A 14,684-nucleotide genomic window follows, 5' to 3' on the forward strand; every position below is an offset into this window, starting at 1 on the left:
TTAGCAATTTTTATTAGAAGTTTTCATTAATGATAAAGATTCTGATGTTATGCATGACTAACGATCTCACATCTATGTCGAGCATGTGAAATCTATTAGTTCTTCTATCCTAATTAGGTTTCCCAAACTATTTTTCAATCAGCAGGTACTCCTACATATGCAATCAATCAATTGATGTAGTTAAGAACGAGAATAAAACACAAGAGTTATGGAAAAGAATTATACTGAATAATGGAATTCACAAAGAGTTAAGAATACATTACACTCAACCCCTATAAATGAAGGAGTTAGCCACTCCTAAACATTATGAATACTAGATTAACAATAAAGATGAAAGCCTCCAGCCTTCAAAATATGCCTCTAGTTGCTCTCCTATCAGGTCAAGTGTCCTTCTTCCTAAAAGATTTACTTTGACCTCTGCCAAGCCCCTTATTTATAGATATTTTGAAACTCGCAACTTGTTGGGCAACTAAGCTCGTTAGGTGAAATGCACTCTACTCGTTGGGTGAGTGCATTGAATTGGACTTGGTTTGCAACTTTGTACTTGATTTTGTATTGGAGTAACCAACTTCATCAATATATGATTTTGTTGATAACTTAGATTATCAAATTATGTTGATATTCTTCGTAATTTCTTTGATATATCTGCAAAATATTAAAGATATAAACCAAATACTTACATTTTCCAATTTTATTAAATAAAACCTTAATTATCCAAAAATACATAATAAAAAAAGCAAAAAAAAGATAAAAATAAAAGTAGAAACAATGATAATGCCAATTATTAAAATACCCAAAACATAAACATTTTCATGGCCTCATGAAAGCTTAAAATTATGGATTAGAAAACTCAAGTCAACTGATCAGAATAAAACAAAAGCAAATGACTTCTTAATGAATCCTATTCATGCAACAAAAAAAGTTTCACTTATGGCTTCAAAAATAAAGATAGAATCTCTTGATACTTTATATCATTTAAATCCTCAAAATGGTATAAGAAATAATACGTAAACTATTTAATCAAAAATAACTTAGAAAAAAATAAGTGTTTCACTCTACAAACAAGTTTAGCAAGTGTTAAAAACCACTTCATCAACTTTTTCCCCTCATGTAATTTACAAAATTCACACATTTGGTTAGATGAAAAAGGTCTTTCATAGGTTGTAATGAGGCTTAGCTAGACGAAATATGGTTTTCCAGGAATTTAAAAATACCATTAACCCAAAAAGAACAACTTAATGTAAATAACTCTATGTTATTCCCCTATTCTCTATCAATAGTTCTTCTAAAAATTTCCATATCCTTCCCATAACTCAACCCTTTATTCATCACATGTGATTTTTTTCTTTTTTCTTTTTCTTTTTTTTTTCATGGAAAAGGGATTTGAGAACTATCCAATAATGATGACAAACACCACATCCTTGGCCAAGTGCAGACAAGAAGAATGGGCCTCAACCAGTGAGAGTGCCCAAACTCTTATCTTTTTGGTCAATATTGTTTAAATATTAGATTGAATTTTATTTTGGACTTTGTATAATGGGTCAAAATATAATAGGAATGTTGGTTAACTTAAGTCAATTTGGATCAATGCCCAAGGTTGACTAAATGGGGCACATAAGAGAGAGTTGACCAAGGGTCAAATTTTAGTCTTGAAAGTTGATGAGCAAGGTATAAGTGGAGTAGTGACCATGTGGCATTCTCCTAATGGAGAGGATTTGGTAAGAGTAGTTCCCATGTGTCATTCTGTGAGTGGAGAGGATTTTCTCATGTAGTGGCCACATGTCCACCTTTCATTGGAAGGGATTATAGCTTACTCTCCAAGCTTTCCAAGATGACTCTTTTATGGGTTTGCTCATCTAGGTTTAAGACAACTTGCTCTTATAAATAAAGAGCTTAGGACCTTGTAAAGATCATTCATGAATATAGTAGAGAAACTCTATTAAGATGACTCTAGACACCTCTCTTTTGCAAATCAACTTAAGCTAGAGTTCCCCTTAGTGGCTTCCTCTAGCCTCCTTCCTTGAGTTTTGGCTTAACCTCACTTGAGAGCTCCTCCAAACACTATAGCAGAACCTCCCTCTTCTCCTTCTTCCTAGCTTCCGCAACTTCCACCATTCCATGGAAGTCTCCACCACTTCATCTTCCTTGTTTTCTTTCAATTTTCGTGTTGTTCTCTTAATTCCTTGGTTGTCTTGTTGTTCTTCTTCAATTCACCTCATTTGTTATATGGTTCTTACCATTGTTCCTTTGGAACCATTCAACCATTGTGCCCCAGAACTCTACCATGGTGAATTTGTGTACATTTTTCTATTTCATTTGAGTCTTCTTCATCTTCAATTTCATCTATTTTGAGTCATTTTAATTTTCTAATCCACATGTTTTGTCTAGAGTAATGTGTAGTCCAATTATGTCTTAATTTCCCTTGTTTAGCCTTTGTGCGTTTTTATTTTCTATTTTTGCTGCAGTATTTTGCTTCTAAAATACACCTTCTCTTCTCCCTTGGAGCCTTGGAAATGCACTTTCACATCTAGACAACCTTGGTTATTTTATTGTCAAGTGGGAATGTTCCTTGTGCTCGCTTAATCACCTTAGTTCATTTTTGGTTTCTAGTGTGCTTTGTGTGATTTTAACTTTCGCATTTGACTTCATACTTAGTTCTTAACAAGTTAATTAAAGTTAGGTTTCTATTGTACTTTTTTTCAAGTTATTACTCTTAATTTTGGTTCCTTAAGTTTCCTTCTACCTTATTTTCAATTACATGTTACATGATAAAGCTTTGGTAGTGATGATTTTGTTTTAGTGCCTAAAAGTGGTGCTATAAAAAGAGATAAAAGAAATTTTAGAGCACTAAAAGAGCAAAGAAAAAGCGCCAAAAAGAAGTGTGCAAACAATTAAAAGAAAATGGCCAAAATTGTGCACTAGAATCATCACTATCAATTGTATTTTTTTTATGTTCCAGTAATCTATTTTAAATTGTGCACTTATTTTGTTGGATTTATCGTAATTAATTGAGAATTGAAAATTCTTATATATTTGAAATATATTTTTTGTAAGACTTCACAAAAAATACAAAAAAAAAAAAATTAAAGAAAAATGTTGTGAAATGAAAAACTGATAAATAGTTGAAGTGAAGGCATTTGTTTTAGTTTTCTGTTTGACAGCATTGTGAAAAATCATACTAAAGTGCATATTTTGAGGCTGTTTTAGTCTCTTTTCATTTGGCCTTAACAAAGGAAGATTAATTTGTTGGCACAAGCAAGCTTGAAGCAAAGAATTGATAAAGTCATGTGTATGAAGATCATAGGTGTTTGATGAAGATTGATGAAGATCCACTTGAAGATTTAGTTTTAGTGTGTTAAATATGAAAATAACATGTTAAATGTAATGTGTTAGTGTTATATCTTTTTGGTAGGTTATATGACATAGGTTAGATGTCTTGTGTGCCTTAATGTGTCTCTTTTGATCTGTTAAAATGAGTTTTAACAGGTTAAAAGGTTTGTTGTGCGAGTCAAAAATCTTGTGAGTTTTGTTGTTTAGAAGTTTAATCTTGGTGTGTGATTTGTAAAACTTTTGAATATAGTGAAAACTAGGCTCAGGTTGTCCTGGTAAACTAGATGTACCTTTGTGATTGAGTAAACTATTATAAAAACAACTATGCATTTCCCTTTCCCTCATCTCACTCTCTTTGAAACTCTTTAAAAACTCAAGAAAACCAAGCAATTTGATCTTTGGTGTGATTTAATGCGTTATTATGTAATATGAGGTTATATACTTGTTAAAAACATTGATTGGAACAATTGTTGTATGTAAAAAATTGTTGTTAGAGTTTAATTTGCGAATTCTGCATTCTGCATAAATCTCCAGTATTTTAGCCGACTAAAAGTGTACTGGTTTGCTGCATTTACATCCAAACTTTCCAGTCCATTAGATTCAATTGAAAAGAGGTTTAAGCTTTCAAAAAAGTTTTATAAAGCTAATTCAACCTCCCCTCCCTTCTTGGCTAAAATCACCATTTCAAAACTAACATAATTCACCTGTTTTGGGTCCAACATTGAGATTAGAACATGCTTCTTTGCAGTTTATTATATTTTGCTTTTTGTATTTTTAATTTGTCAATCCATTCTAACACCTATCTTTAGGTAAAATATTTTGTGTGCTTCCCTTGTTTCTTACCTTATTTCTAGTTTGTCTTTGTTTGTTAAATCTTTGAGTATGTTTCCCTATATTCCACTTGAGTTTAGCAATTATGTCATTTAAGTTTTTTCTTGCTTTTCCTTCTTGGCTTCTTTGGTTTGGTGTTACATTGTTGGTGGAAGTTCTCTTTGGAGGTAATGAAATACTCAAGGTAGCATCTTAGGAGGTGGAAACCAAAGTGGAACTCCAAGCTACAAGTGAAGTCATAAAAGGAAATCCAATAAAACACTTGAGTGAGCCAAAAGAAAAGGTTAACAATTGATGATTAACACATATCAGTTGGCTATTTAGCCAAGTCGCTTTAAACACATAAGTAAATGAAAATTGTCCTTACCCTTTCTAACCATTTATGTGATTATATTAACAATAATTAGGCAAAAATCAATTTCATGGTAATATCTGTTTACCTCACAATTCTCTACTCTAATGCTCACAACAACAAAAATCAATTTCATGGTAATAATTGTTTACCTAACAACTCTCTACTCTGAAGCTCACAACAATCATATGCTCTCAATACTCAAATGTTTCCGAACTCAAATATCCAAACATTTGGTCATACTCTCACATTGAATGAGAATGTTTAAATATAAACATATCAAACTATCTCACACTCAATGTTTGCCACAAGTTATCTCAACTATATCCACAATTATTACATAAGAAAATCCATGCTCAAGGATACTCTTAACATAGTTGACCATCTAAACAGTTAAAACATTCACTGCATACAAATTAATTTGAGGATATGATTAGAATAAGTTCGAGATAACGACAAATGTAGACACTACTAAAATTCCTTATTGCAGAATTAAAATAAAGATTCACACAAAAATAAAGAAAATAAAACATCCTGATTCTATGGCCATAGTCAAATTAACCTCATACTCTTGAGTCTCTTCCCTTGGTACATCACCACCGCCTTGCTCTTCAGTCTCAAAACTTCCCTGTAACACCCCTTTTAGGATGCCATATACAATTTGGAAATTTCAAAAGCTTCGAAAATAAAACTCTAATACCATCCTGAGAAATATGAATTTCTCAAAACGTTTATCTCAAAACACATGTCATAGTTCATTCAAATATAATCCTTGCAAAATATCCAAAACAACAATAAAGGATTCCATACATGTCTTTAAACTTAACAACTTTCAAAGACAAACTCACTATTAAAGAAATCCAAAATCATTTCCAAAGTCTTCCAAAATCCCAAAGTTTCCCCAACACGTCTCCTTGCACCTAAGCATCATCAACAACATCTGCATCAACACATGCTCCCTGTATAACACAATTTATACGTTCATCATAGGTGGAAACCACAATCTCCAACATGCAAGGGTGCACTAACTAGATAAAAAATCATATAACAATATATTGTTAACATACAAGTCACCTAGCATGATCACATATGTTCATAAACTCAACCATATCATATTAGCACTAAGTAATATCAAATAATATATCATTCTCTCATAACCCATTGATGAGTTCAAATTTTTGCCCTCATTTAATATTTAAATTTAGGGATTTAATTGAATTTTCTGTGCTTAAATATTGATTTAATTAGGATTTGTGATTATTGGATTTATTGAGTAAGTTTGGTAAAAGTGGTGTAAAAATTGATTTTAGTTGCATAAAATATTATTGGATATTCTAACGTTTGTTAATGCAGCTGGAATTTATTTTTGGTCAATTAATAGTGTGATTTTGAAATATTCAAAGTTACAAAATAAGTCCAAAATCAAGAAATTCTGAAAAAGAATAAATTAGGAGCTAAATGCACCCCCAGTTTTTATTTGCACACTCCTTCCTCAAGTGGACCATAAAAACCTGTTCTGCACCCCCAGTTTTCACTAAGTTGCACCCCTCCTACCACTTAAACTCCACTAAACCAGATCATGCCATGTGGCAATCCCCACCTCTTAAAATTAGCCAACCAAAGCAAGCCACGTGGCAACAATCCTTGCACTAACAAGCTGTCCAATGGAAGGCTGCCACGTCATCATCTTCATCTCCCAAAACCCTAACCCTAATTTTCTTCTCTCCTTCCACCACCATGGCAGCCGCCGCCGCGCCAACCTCGCCGACCACCACGCCGCTGCAGCAGTGCCGCCACTGTTCCGTCACTACCTTCACGCCGGAAAACGCAGGAGCAAAACCAGCGGCAGCAACAACCAGAACAGCAACAACGGCGGCGCCACCGTTCTCGCCACCACCACAGATCGCGCAAGCTTCACCGCGGCGCCACCATCTTCTTCTCGCGCCTCCACCAACGCGCAACCAACCTCTGCAGCGCAAGGTCCGCGATGCACCAGCAGCGACAGCACCACCACAACAGTACCTGCCCCATTTCCGCAATCACCACCGCAACCATCTTCTTCCTCACGCAGCAGCCATGGCTGCACCAGTTCCGCCGTTTCCATTACAGCAGCCATCGCGACCATCTTCTCCGTAGTTCCGTCGCGTCTCCACCACCATGGCCTCCGCACCAGATCGGAGGAGAAGAGCTCGCCAGAGCATCGTCGCCGGAGAAGAAGAAGAAGCCAGCCGCCATTGCCGTCAGTCGCGCAGCCAAGGGAGGAAGGAGGAAAGGGCAGAAACCCTAATTCTGGAGAGAGAGTACTCTACGCCACGTGTCAGCATCTGATAGGACAGTCAAACTGGTCAACTGGTCAATTCTGGTCAATTGGTCAAAGTCAGCAGTCAATTCTGGTCAATTTTGTAAAAATGCTTAAATAAGAGGGGCAGAATTGGAAATTGGACAGGAATTAAGTTGCTAATTAATTAAATAAAAAATAAAAGATTTTAGCAACTGACAGATAAAGCCCAAAGTCCAGTTGAAGCCTATATAAAGAGACTTACAGCTGACAGCTTAGACACTTAGAACTCTCTGGTTTTGGCAGATACCGTCTCCACCACATCTCTCATTCTTTCTTTTATTTTCTTTTCATCATATTATCATGTATTCCATCAAAGTCATGGAGGGCTAAGCTTTAAGGGTTGATTCCACTGTAATTTCTTAAATGGATTCTGAGGTTAGATGAATTTATATGTTTTGTTATTTTGATTATTGTTGTGGTTTTTGTTTATCTATGTCCTTTGCTTCTTAATCGAATAGAAAATAATGATTTTAAATCTACATACATGCTAATCATATGAGTTAAAAGGTTTTTAAATTAAATTGAGACTTTACTTTGATTTTGTTTAGAAACTTTCATTTGATTAAATAAGTTTTTGCCAATAATTGAGACTTTAATTTGATTAGAGGTAATTACTTTAACTAAAATTAGTCAAGACTTTACTTTGATTAATTAAGTTTTCTATTTGGTAAAGAAACAAAGGAATAGACATGATTAGGTATAGTAAAATTAATTGAGACTGTACTTTGATTGAATTTACTATGGATAATCTAAAAGTTCTCACTTTTAATTGAGACTATACTTTGGTTAAAAGTGAGAACGCCAACAAATTAATTGAGTCTTTACTTTGATTGATTTGTAAATCAACAACAATAATTAATTTAACAATAATCTCTAGATAACCAATGAAGAATCTTATTTAGAAAAAGCAGTGGAATTGACCTATTTACTATTACTGTGTTTACAATCTTTCGTGTCATTTTCTTTGCATATCAAAACCCTCCTATTTTTATAGTTGCTAGTTTTAAATTGCATTTTTGAGAATCAAATATTTGAGATCAATTCCGTATTCGTTGTGAGACGACTCAGGGTTATCTTAACCCTAACTATTTTCTTCACTACAAACTGGCAATACTGAAGTTGCTAAAGCAGTGGTAATTTGATCACCTAACGACAGCGATATCACCCATCGTTTACCTTTCCTGCACACTAACACCTCTTGAAATGGGTCTTTCCCCCTTTCCATAAGACTTATAAGCAACAACTCTACATGCTCACCAAAGCCTTAGGTAAGAGCACTCTTGCTAAGTTCGTGAGAAAATGTTATGGCTGAAAGAAACTCTTTTGATTGACTTACTAAAGCCCTCTAGGTAAAAGAACTAACCTTATTTTACAGTTACAAGAGAATCCATATACCATCACCACGTACACATATACATACTCGTAACATCATCATATGATCAACCATACCACATTATCATATCATAACTCAAGCATTATTTCTTTGCACTTAAGGATTTTAACATATAATTCACCAAAGATTCTACACAAAATTAAACAGAAACAACAACTATAATTATGCACAACAAAAACTGAAATACTGTGTGACATGTTTCTCAAAATACAAACCACAAATGGACATTCCCAATGGTAAAATAGAAGAAATGTATGTTATGGACCAGCTGCCAAAATTTCAACTCAATCCAATAATTAAATAACTGGAAAACATAATTTTACCGAAATTGCGCAAACTAGAAAAATACGTAATAGCCAAGCGACCAAGCCACTTACCCAATGATCCAATGATCACTTTGCCTTGTAAAAATGTTCGCCTAGCGACCACTTATGTAGTCTGGCAACCAAACACTTCCAAAATATGAAAAACAACATGAAACAACACAATTTTATGCATTTTAAGACACTCGAACATGAAAAGGACTATTAACACTTACCACACTAATCTACACTTGACCATTCATAAGATTTCAATTTCTTACCTTACCAACCATCCAATTTGGACTTTACACCTTTCCATAACAAAACAAGCAACCAATTATTCCATTTTTTTTTCAGAAAAATTGCACCTACTTAATTTATGCCTCTTAATAAAGCTTAACACAATTTTTCACTACCTAAACCTGTACTTCACCAAACAAATATGCATTATCAAATTATCCCATAATTTCCTCACCATTCAATTCCAAACTCATGTTCATAACATCAAAATCTTTAACCTACCACATACCAAAATCTTTACCATAACCAACTTCACACATGAACATGATCAAGAATCAATTAACTTAGCCCTCATAGGCATGTTTCGCCCATCAACAATTTCCCAACACAATTCTCTACTAAACAAAATATTTCTCCAAATCCAAAAAAAGAACACATAATAACAATTAAGTTTTCTCTTCATAAAAATTATACCCGAAGCCCATGAACATCTTCTCATATCAACAAAGTAAAACAATTTCAAGCTTCATACCAACTTGAAGATCATAAACCAATCACGTTCTACCCAACAAAACCAAAGAAAACACATCAACGTTGATAGCTTCACGTACACCTAAAAAAAATAAACCAATAATGCATATCATGTTTCCTCCCATTGATTCATCAATGAAACAAAAATGTCATCTTAGAAGCATCTTTTTACCAAATTGTGTTCGCCTTTTTCTCACTCATTCCCCAAAAATAAAATTTTCATTTAAGAACTTAGTGATCACTTGTACAAATAAAGTAAAATTATATACTACACATTTTTCTCTCCTTATTTCAATGTTAACACCCATCAACCCTTAACCCTATTTTTGAATTCTTGTGCTTGTGACCAGATACAACGAATCTGCTCTCAGCTCTACATCTTCCAAAAATACCACAAAGCACTAAAAAACTAGTATATTTTTTGTCTAACCAAGTTCAAACTCACCACCATCATGTTTCAAACAAAAACTCCAAACCAGGTAAACTATCAATTTATCTTGTCATACACAACAAAGTTACAATAATTATACACATACATGTCACGTCCAAAAAAATTTTATAAAAAGAAATAAACTAAACATATCAAATGCACATGGTTAATTCTTTCCAGAATTTACTAACTTTGGCCTGATTTTGTAACTCTGAACAATTCATTTTTATTGCACAAGTTTAATATGTCCAATTATCAGAAACCCTGACTAATTTAATCTTTTAAGCACTTAAATTCAATTAAATCCTTGAATTGAAACATTTGATAAGGGCACAAATATGCACTCATCACCCACTATTGAAGTCATCTAATAGTGTGAGAATTTCCTATTTGATCAAGATCGTAATCGAATCAATAAATTGTTTAAATATATAAGTCAGGAGTTAATCCAATGTCGTCTCCTAGTGAGCAATGTTTTCAATCAAAGGTGCTAAATCCAAACGTAGGGGGAGATTTTTGGCAGATTCGTAAATTCAACACAGAATTAAAAACTCGACTTCAAATTTGTTAAAACAATAATGAAAACATGATTGATTTCTTGATTTGGATGAAATTGCACCAATCAAAAGTCACAAAAATAATTATTTATATCAACTCTCATGAAACCAACAATTAAGAAACTAAGCGAAGCTTAAAAAGGAGTTCAACATGCAATTAAACAAAACACACCTAAGTTAATTTCTTATACATAAATTAAGCAACTGTGACACAATCCACAGTCATTAAGCATGAATAAAGGCTGATTGAAGTGTAGAACAAAAACATAAAATTGTGATTAAACATCTACCAATTTTGTGTTCCTTACAAAAAAGCCCAGATTCAAGAAGATGAAGAGTAAAGAACATTGAAATTATATTACAGAACAACCACCTCTAGGTTTCATTTCATTTTCTTCAAGGAATAAATACATAGAGTTTAACAAGACATGGAATTCGAATTACAACTCAAAGCAAAACAAAAATGCATCATACAATTGAAGAGAAGAGGAAAGAAAACGTGTACCAGAGGAAGCTACGCAGAAAACGTGAAAAACCCCAATTTTGGTGTTGTTCCAATGTGCAAAAATATGAAAGTGGAGTGGTTGCCTTCAATGGCTCTCAGTAGTCTCCCTAAAACATTAAAAGACAAGACAAAAACAAAAATGAGGGTTCTGCCCCCTAAAACCCTAAACCCTAACGTGGTCACATCACCACACATGTTCAGGATTACAAAATTGCAACTTCGGGCTGTAAAATCACAAACTTGCAAAGTTGGCTTAGAGATAATTTATAGAGGTGGATGATCAAAGTATTGTAAAGGTTGTTCATAAAATTTGGAATTGCCTCATAATATAGTAGCTGCATATGATCTTATTGGGTGAACTAGTTAGTCAAAATACTTTAGCAAATGAAAATTCCACTATTGTGGTTCAATAGGTTGTATAATTGGTTTAACATTATGAGGTGCAATAATTTATGGGGTAAATTGTTACAACTGAGATCCCAAAATCGGATCATAAGACTACTCATTTGAGACTATTGGGAATATGAAATCACTACTTTTACTTTATTAAAAAGTAAACAACATAGATAAAAAAATCACAACAAAAATCAAAAGAATATACAATTTTATTCATCTAGCTTCAGAATCTCATTAGGAAATTATAGCACAATCACACTAGAGGCTTAACACTCCATGGAAAATAAAAATAACATAAGAGGGGAAGAAAAAAGTGGGAAGAACTTGGAAAAGAGAGAGAAAGAGAGAGAGGAGTGAAAAAGGAGGACTGGCCAAAATCAAGCACCCGAAAGGGTTCCTAAGAAGTATCCTAATGAATTTCCTCAAGTCTCTTTATATAGAAATTGAGTTAGGCCTTTTTCTGCCCATTTTGTTTTTGTGTTCTTATTTTGGTTAGTGTAATCTATTCCAATTATCTTATAAATAAATCCAATATCTTCGTGATATATTTGGTTCTTATGGAGATTTAAAAGGATTTAACAAATTTCAAAAGATTCGCAATTTCTTATCTCTTGATATTTTATGATATAATTAAAGAAGATAAATATTTAAAATTACCAAAAAAAAAATCTAAATATATATTTTCCCCAAATTATATTTTATCATAAAAATTATTGCATTATGAAAAAGGTAAAGAAAATCACACATGCCATTTTTTAATGGTTGTTCCATCATTTCTTGTTGGGCATATGTCATTCTCGTTGGGCCATAACTCATGTCAAAGTCTAGGTGTTAAAACTAAGGTTAGGCGCCACTCCTTATTTTTGGAACATGTGCTAGGCAGCACTCATTTTTCACCAACTTTTTTTTTCACTTTTTCATGTTCTATTTGCTATCTTCATGTGAAGCTTGGCTTGACTTCTGATGGTTTTAATTATTTGCTATTTTGGGCTTGAAGATATCATGAAACTTTAATTAATTTATTTCCACACATGAGCTTAACTTAGCTACAATGTATTAACACACATCAAAACATCCAAACCATATTTATGCAACTAAAAAGGCATGTTTAACAAGTTTTTGTATCACATGCTCAATAAGCCTAATTATAATAAATCCTAATTAAAACAATATTTTAAGCAGAAAAATTAATTAAGAAGCCAAAATTAAAGGTTAAATGAGAGAATAAATTTGCACTCATTACATTCATATAAAAGTTGCTTTGTTGATTATTTTGTAATGGTTTGTAAGTGTTATTTTTACCATGTAGTATTGTTTATTATTGCAACTTTACAATTTAACTTTGAATTTATTTTGTTTTTTTATTGCAACCTAAAATGTTTTGTTATTCTCACCCTTTTACTAGTAACTAACAAATTAATTTAAACCACATTAGTCCCTGTGGGATGGGATATCTGGACTTGTGCCTTGTATTACTTGTACGATTTAGTACACATGACAAAACACGTAACAAGTTTTTGGCATTGTTACCAGGGACTATAGTTTGGTTTTCTTTAATTGTGTTTGTTTACTCATTTAGGATTTTCTTTATTTATTTATTTCCAAAATAGAAAAAATATGTGTTTACGAGGTGTAGAATGAGCGCACACAACTTTAGAAAAAGAGCGTATTAGAGCTCCAAACTCATGATGCATTGTTAGCTTAAAACAAGCTAATGACACATATATGGATGCATTTATGAAGAAGTTGTCATCATTGCCACAAGAGATCCATAATGCTTACCAAGTATAACACCAACCACTAGTGCATACTTGTGTGTTGTGCGGAGGAGAACATGCAAATGGGCAATGTGTCTGTAGAGTCAATTGTAAAAGGAGGTCAACTACATGGGAAATCAAGGCCGCCAAGGAAATTATGACAATTACATTCAATGATGGAAGTCTCATCCTAGCATGGTACAAGCTGGACCATCCAACTTGTAGCAACAACAACAACCCTTCGTACACGAGAGGAAAAAAAATTAGAGGAGACACTTTAAATACTTATGCAAATGTCTATTTCAAATAAACAAAGCACACCAGCTTCAATTCATAATCTAGTAACATATTCGGGTCAATTTGTGAAGAAAGTATAAGAAAAATTTGAGAAAACTTTTACAACCAACACAAAAGTGAACCCAAAAGAGCATTGTAATGCTATTATAACACGAAGTGGGAATGTGTATGAAAGAAGAGAGGAAGAAAAGAACAGTGGAGAGAATAAGGATGCAAAGAAAAAAATAGAAAATAAAAAAGGAGAAAAGTGAGACAAGAAAAGAAGAAAAGGTGGAGAAAATCCTTCCCTATCCTTTCTGGTACCATCTAAGAAAGATAAGGAGAATCAGTTTGCCAAATTCATGGAGATATTCAAGCAATTGGAAATAATTTTTTTTTTCTGAAGTAATACAATAGATTCTAACGTACGCTCAATTTTTGAAAAAATTGCTGACGAAGAAGAAATACATAGAAGAAGACACCCTTGAAGTCCAGGGAAACTATAATGTAATCATTCAAAAGACTTTCCCTCTGATGTTCCAAGATCCCAGTAGTGTTACTATTCCTTTTAGAATTGGGAATTTAGCTATTGGGAAAGTGTTAATTGACTTGGGAGTTAGCATTAATCTGATGCCCTTATCTATGCTTGAGGAAATTAATGGCCTTAAAGTCAAACCCACACAAATGACTTTACAACTCGCAAATCCCTTAATCAAATGCCCTTATGGAGTTGTGGAAGATGTACTTGTACAAGTGGACAAGTTCACATTCCTAGTGGATTTTGTCATACTTTATATGAAAGAAGATAGTGAAGTTCCTCTCATTCTTGGAAGACCATTCATGAAAACCACCAAAGTTATCAAAGATGTTAATGGCGACAAGCTCACACTCAGAGACCAAGAGGAGGAAGTAAAGTTCAACATGTTTGAAGCAACATATAAATTAAAACTAAAGGATACCTAGGCTGTTAATGACGTTTTATCTGTGAGAAGTAAGCCACAACATGTTTCGAGGTAGCTAGAAAAATGTTCATGTTGTTTTTTCTCCACAATAGAAAACAGAAAAGGATCATCCTCTAGAGAAGAAGAAAGGTCGAGCTATCAAACCTTAAACTAGCGCTTACTAGGAGGCAACCTAACATTTTAAATTATGCTTTTAATTTTTAGTTCATAAAAAAATAGCAACAGTCTTATTCGCTAGGCGAACACATTCGCCCAACGAACTCTTAGCCATTGTTTAATCATTCGCCTAGTGAATGAGCTCGCCCAAGTGACATTTGCTTGCTGTATTTTTGCTTGTGCAGTGAATTCACTCGCCTAGAGAGCATATTAGATTCACCTAGCGAGGGATACGTGGTAGATAATTTCAGAATTTGAAAGATTTGAGGCAGTTCGCATAGTGAGTCATCTATACTCGCCCAGTGAAGAACAATGACTTTTCTTG

The 14,684-nt window shown here is 33.5% G+C and overlaps 1 protein-coding gene across 1 annotated transcript; it reads left to right on the forward strand.

The window, feature by feature from the left end:
• The first annotated feature begins 13,775 nt into the window (after positions 1-13,775).
• LOC114187918 lies at positions 13,776-14,204 on the forward strand. Its single transcript, XM_028076338.1, has one exon. It carries the CDS (start codon positions 13,776-13,778, stop codon positions 14,202-14,204), a length of 429 nt encoding a protein of 142 aa, XP_027932139.1.
• Positions 14,205-14,684: the final 480 nt, after the last annotated feature.

This window comes from Vigna unguiculata, chromosome 1, assembly GCF_004118075.2.
Source record: "Vigna unguiculata cultivar IT97K-499-35 chromosome 1, ASM411807v1, whole genome shotgun sequence".
In the NCBI taxonomy this organism is placed as follows: Eukaryota; Viridiplantae; Streptophyta; class Magnoliopsida; order Fabales; family Fabaceae; genus Vigna; species Vigna unguiculata.

Coding starts and splice junctions, on each gene's coding strand:
- LOC114187918 (XM_028076338.1), top strand. CDS start 13,776: ATGTTCCAAGATCCCAGTAGTGTTACTATTCCTTTTAGAATTGGGAAT.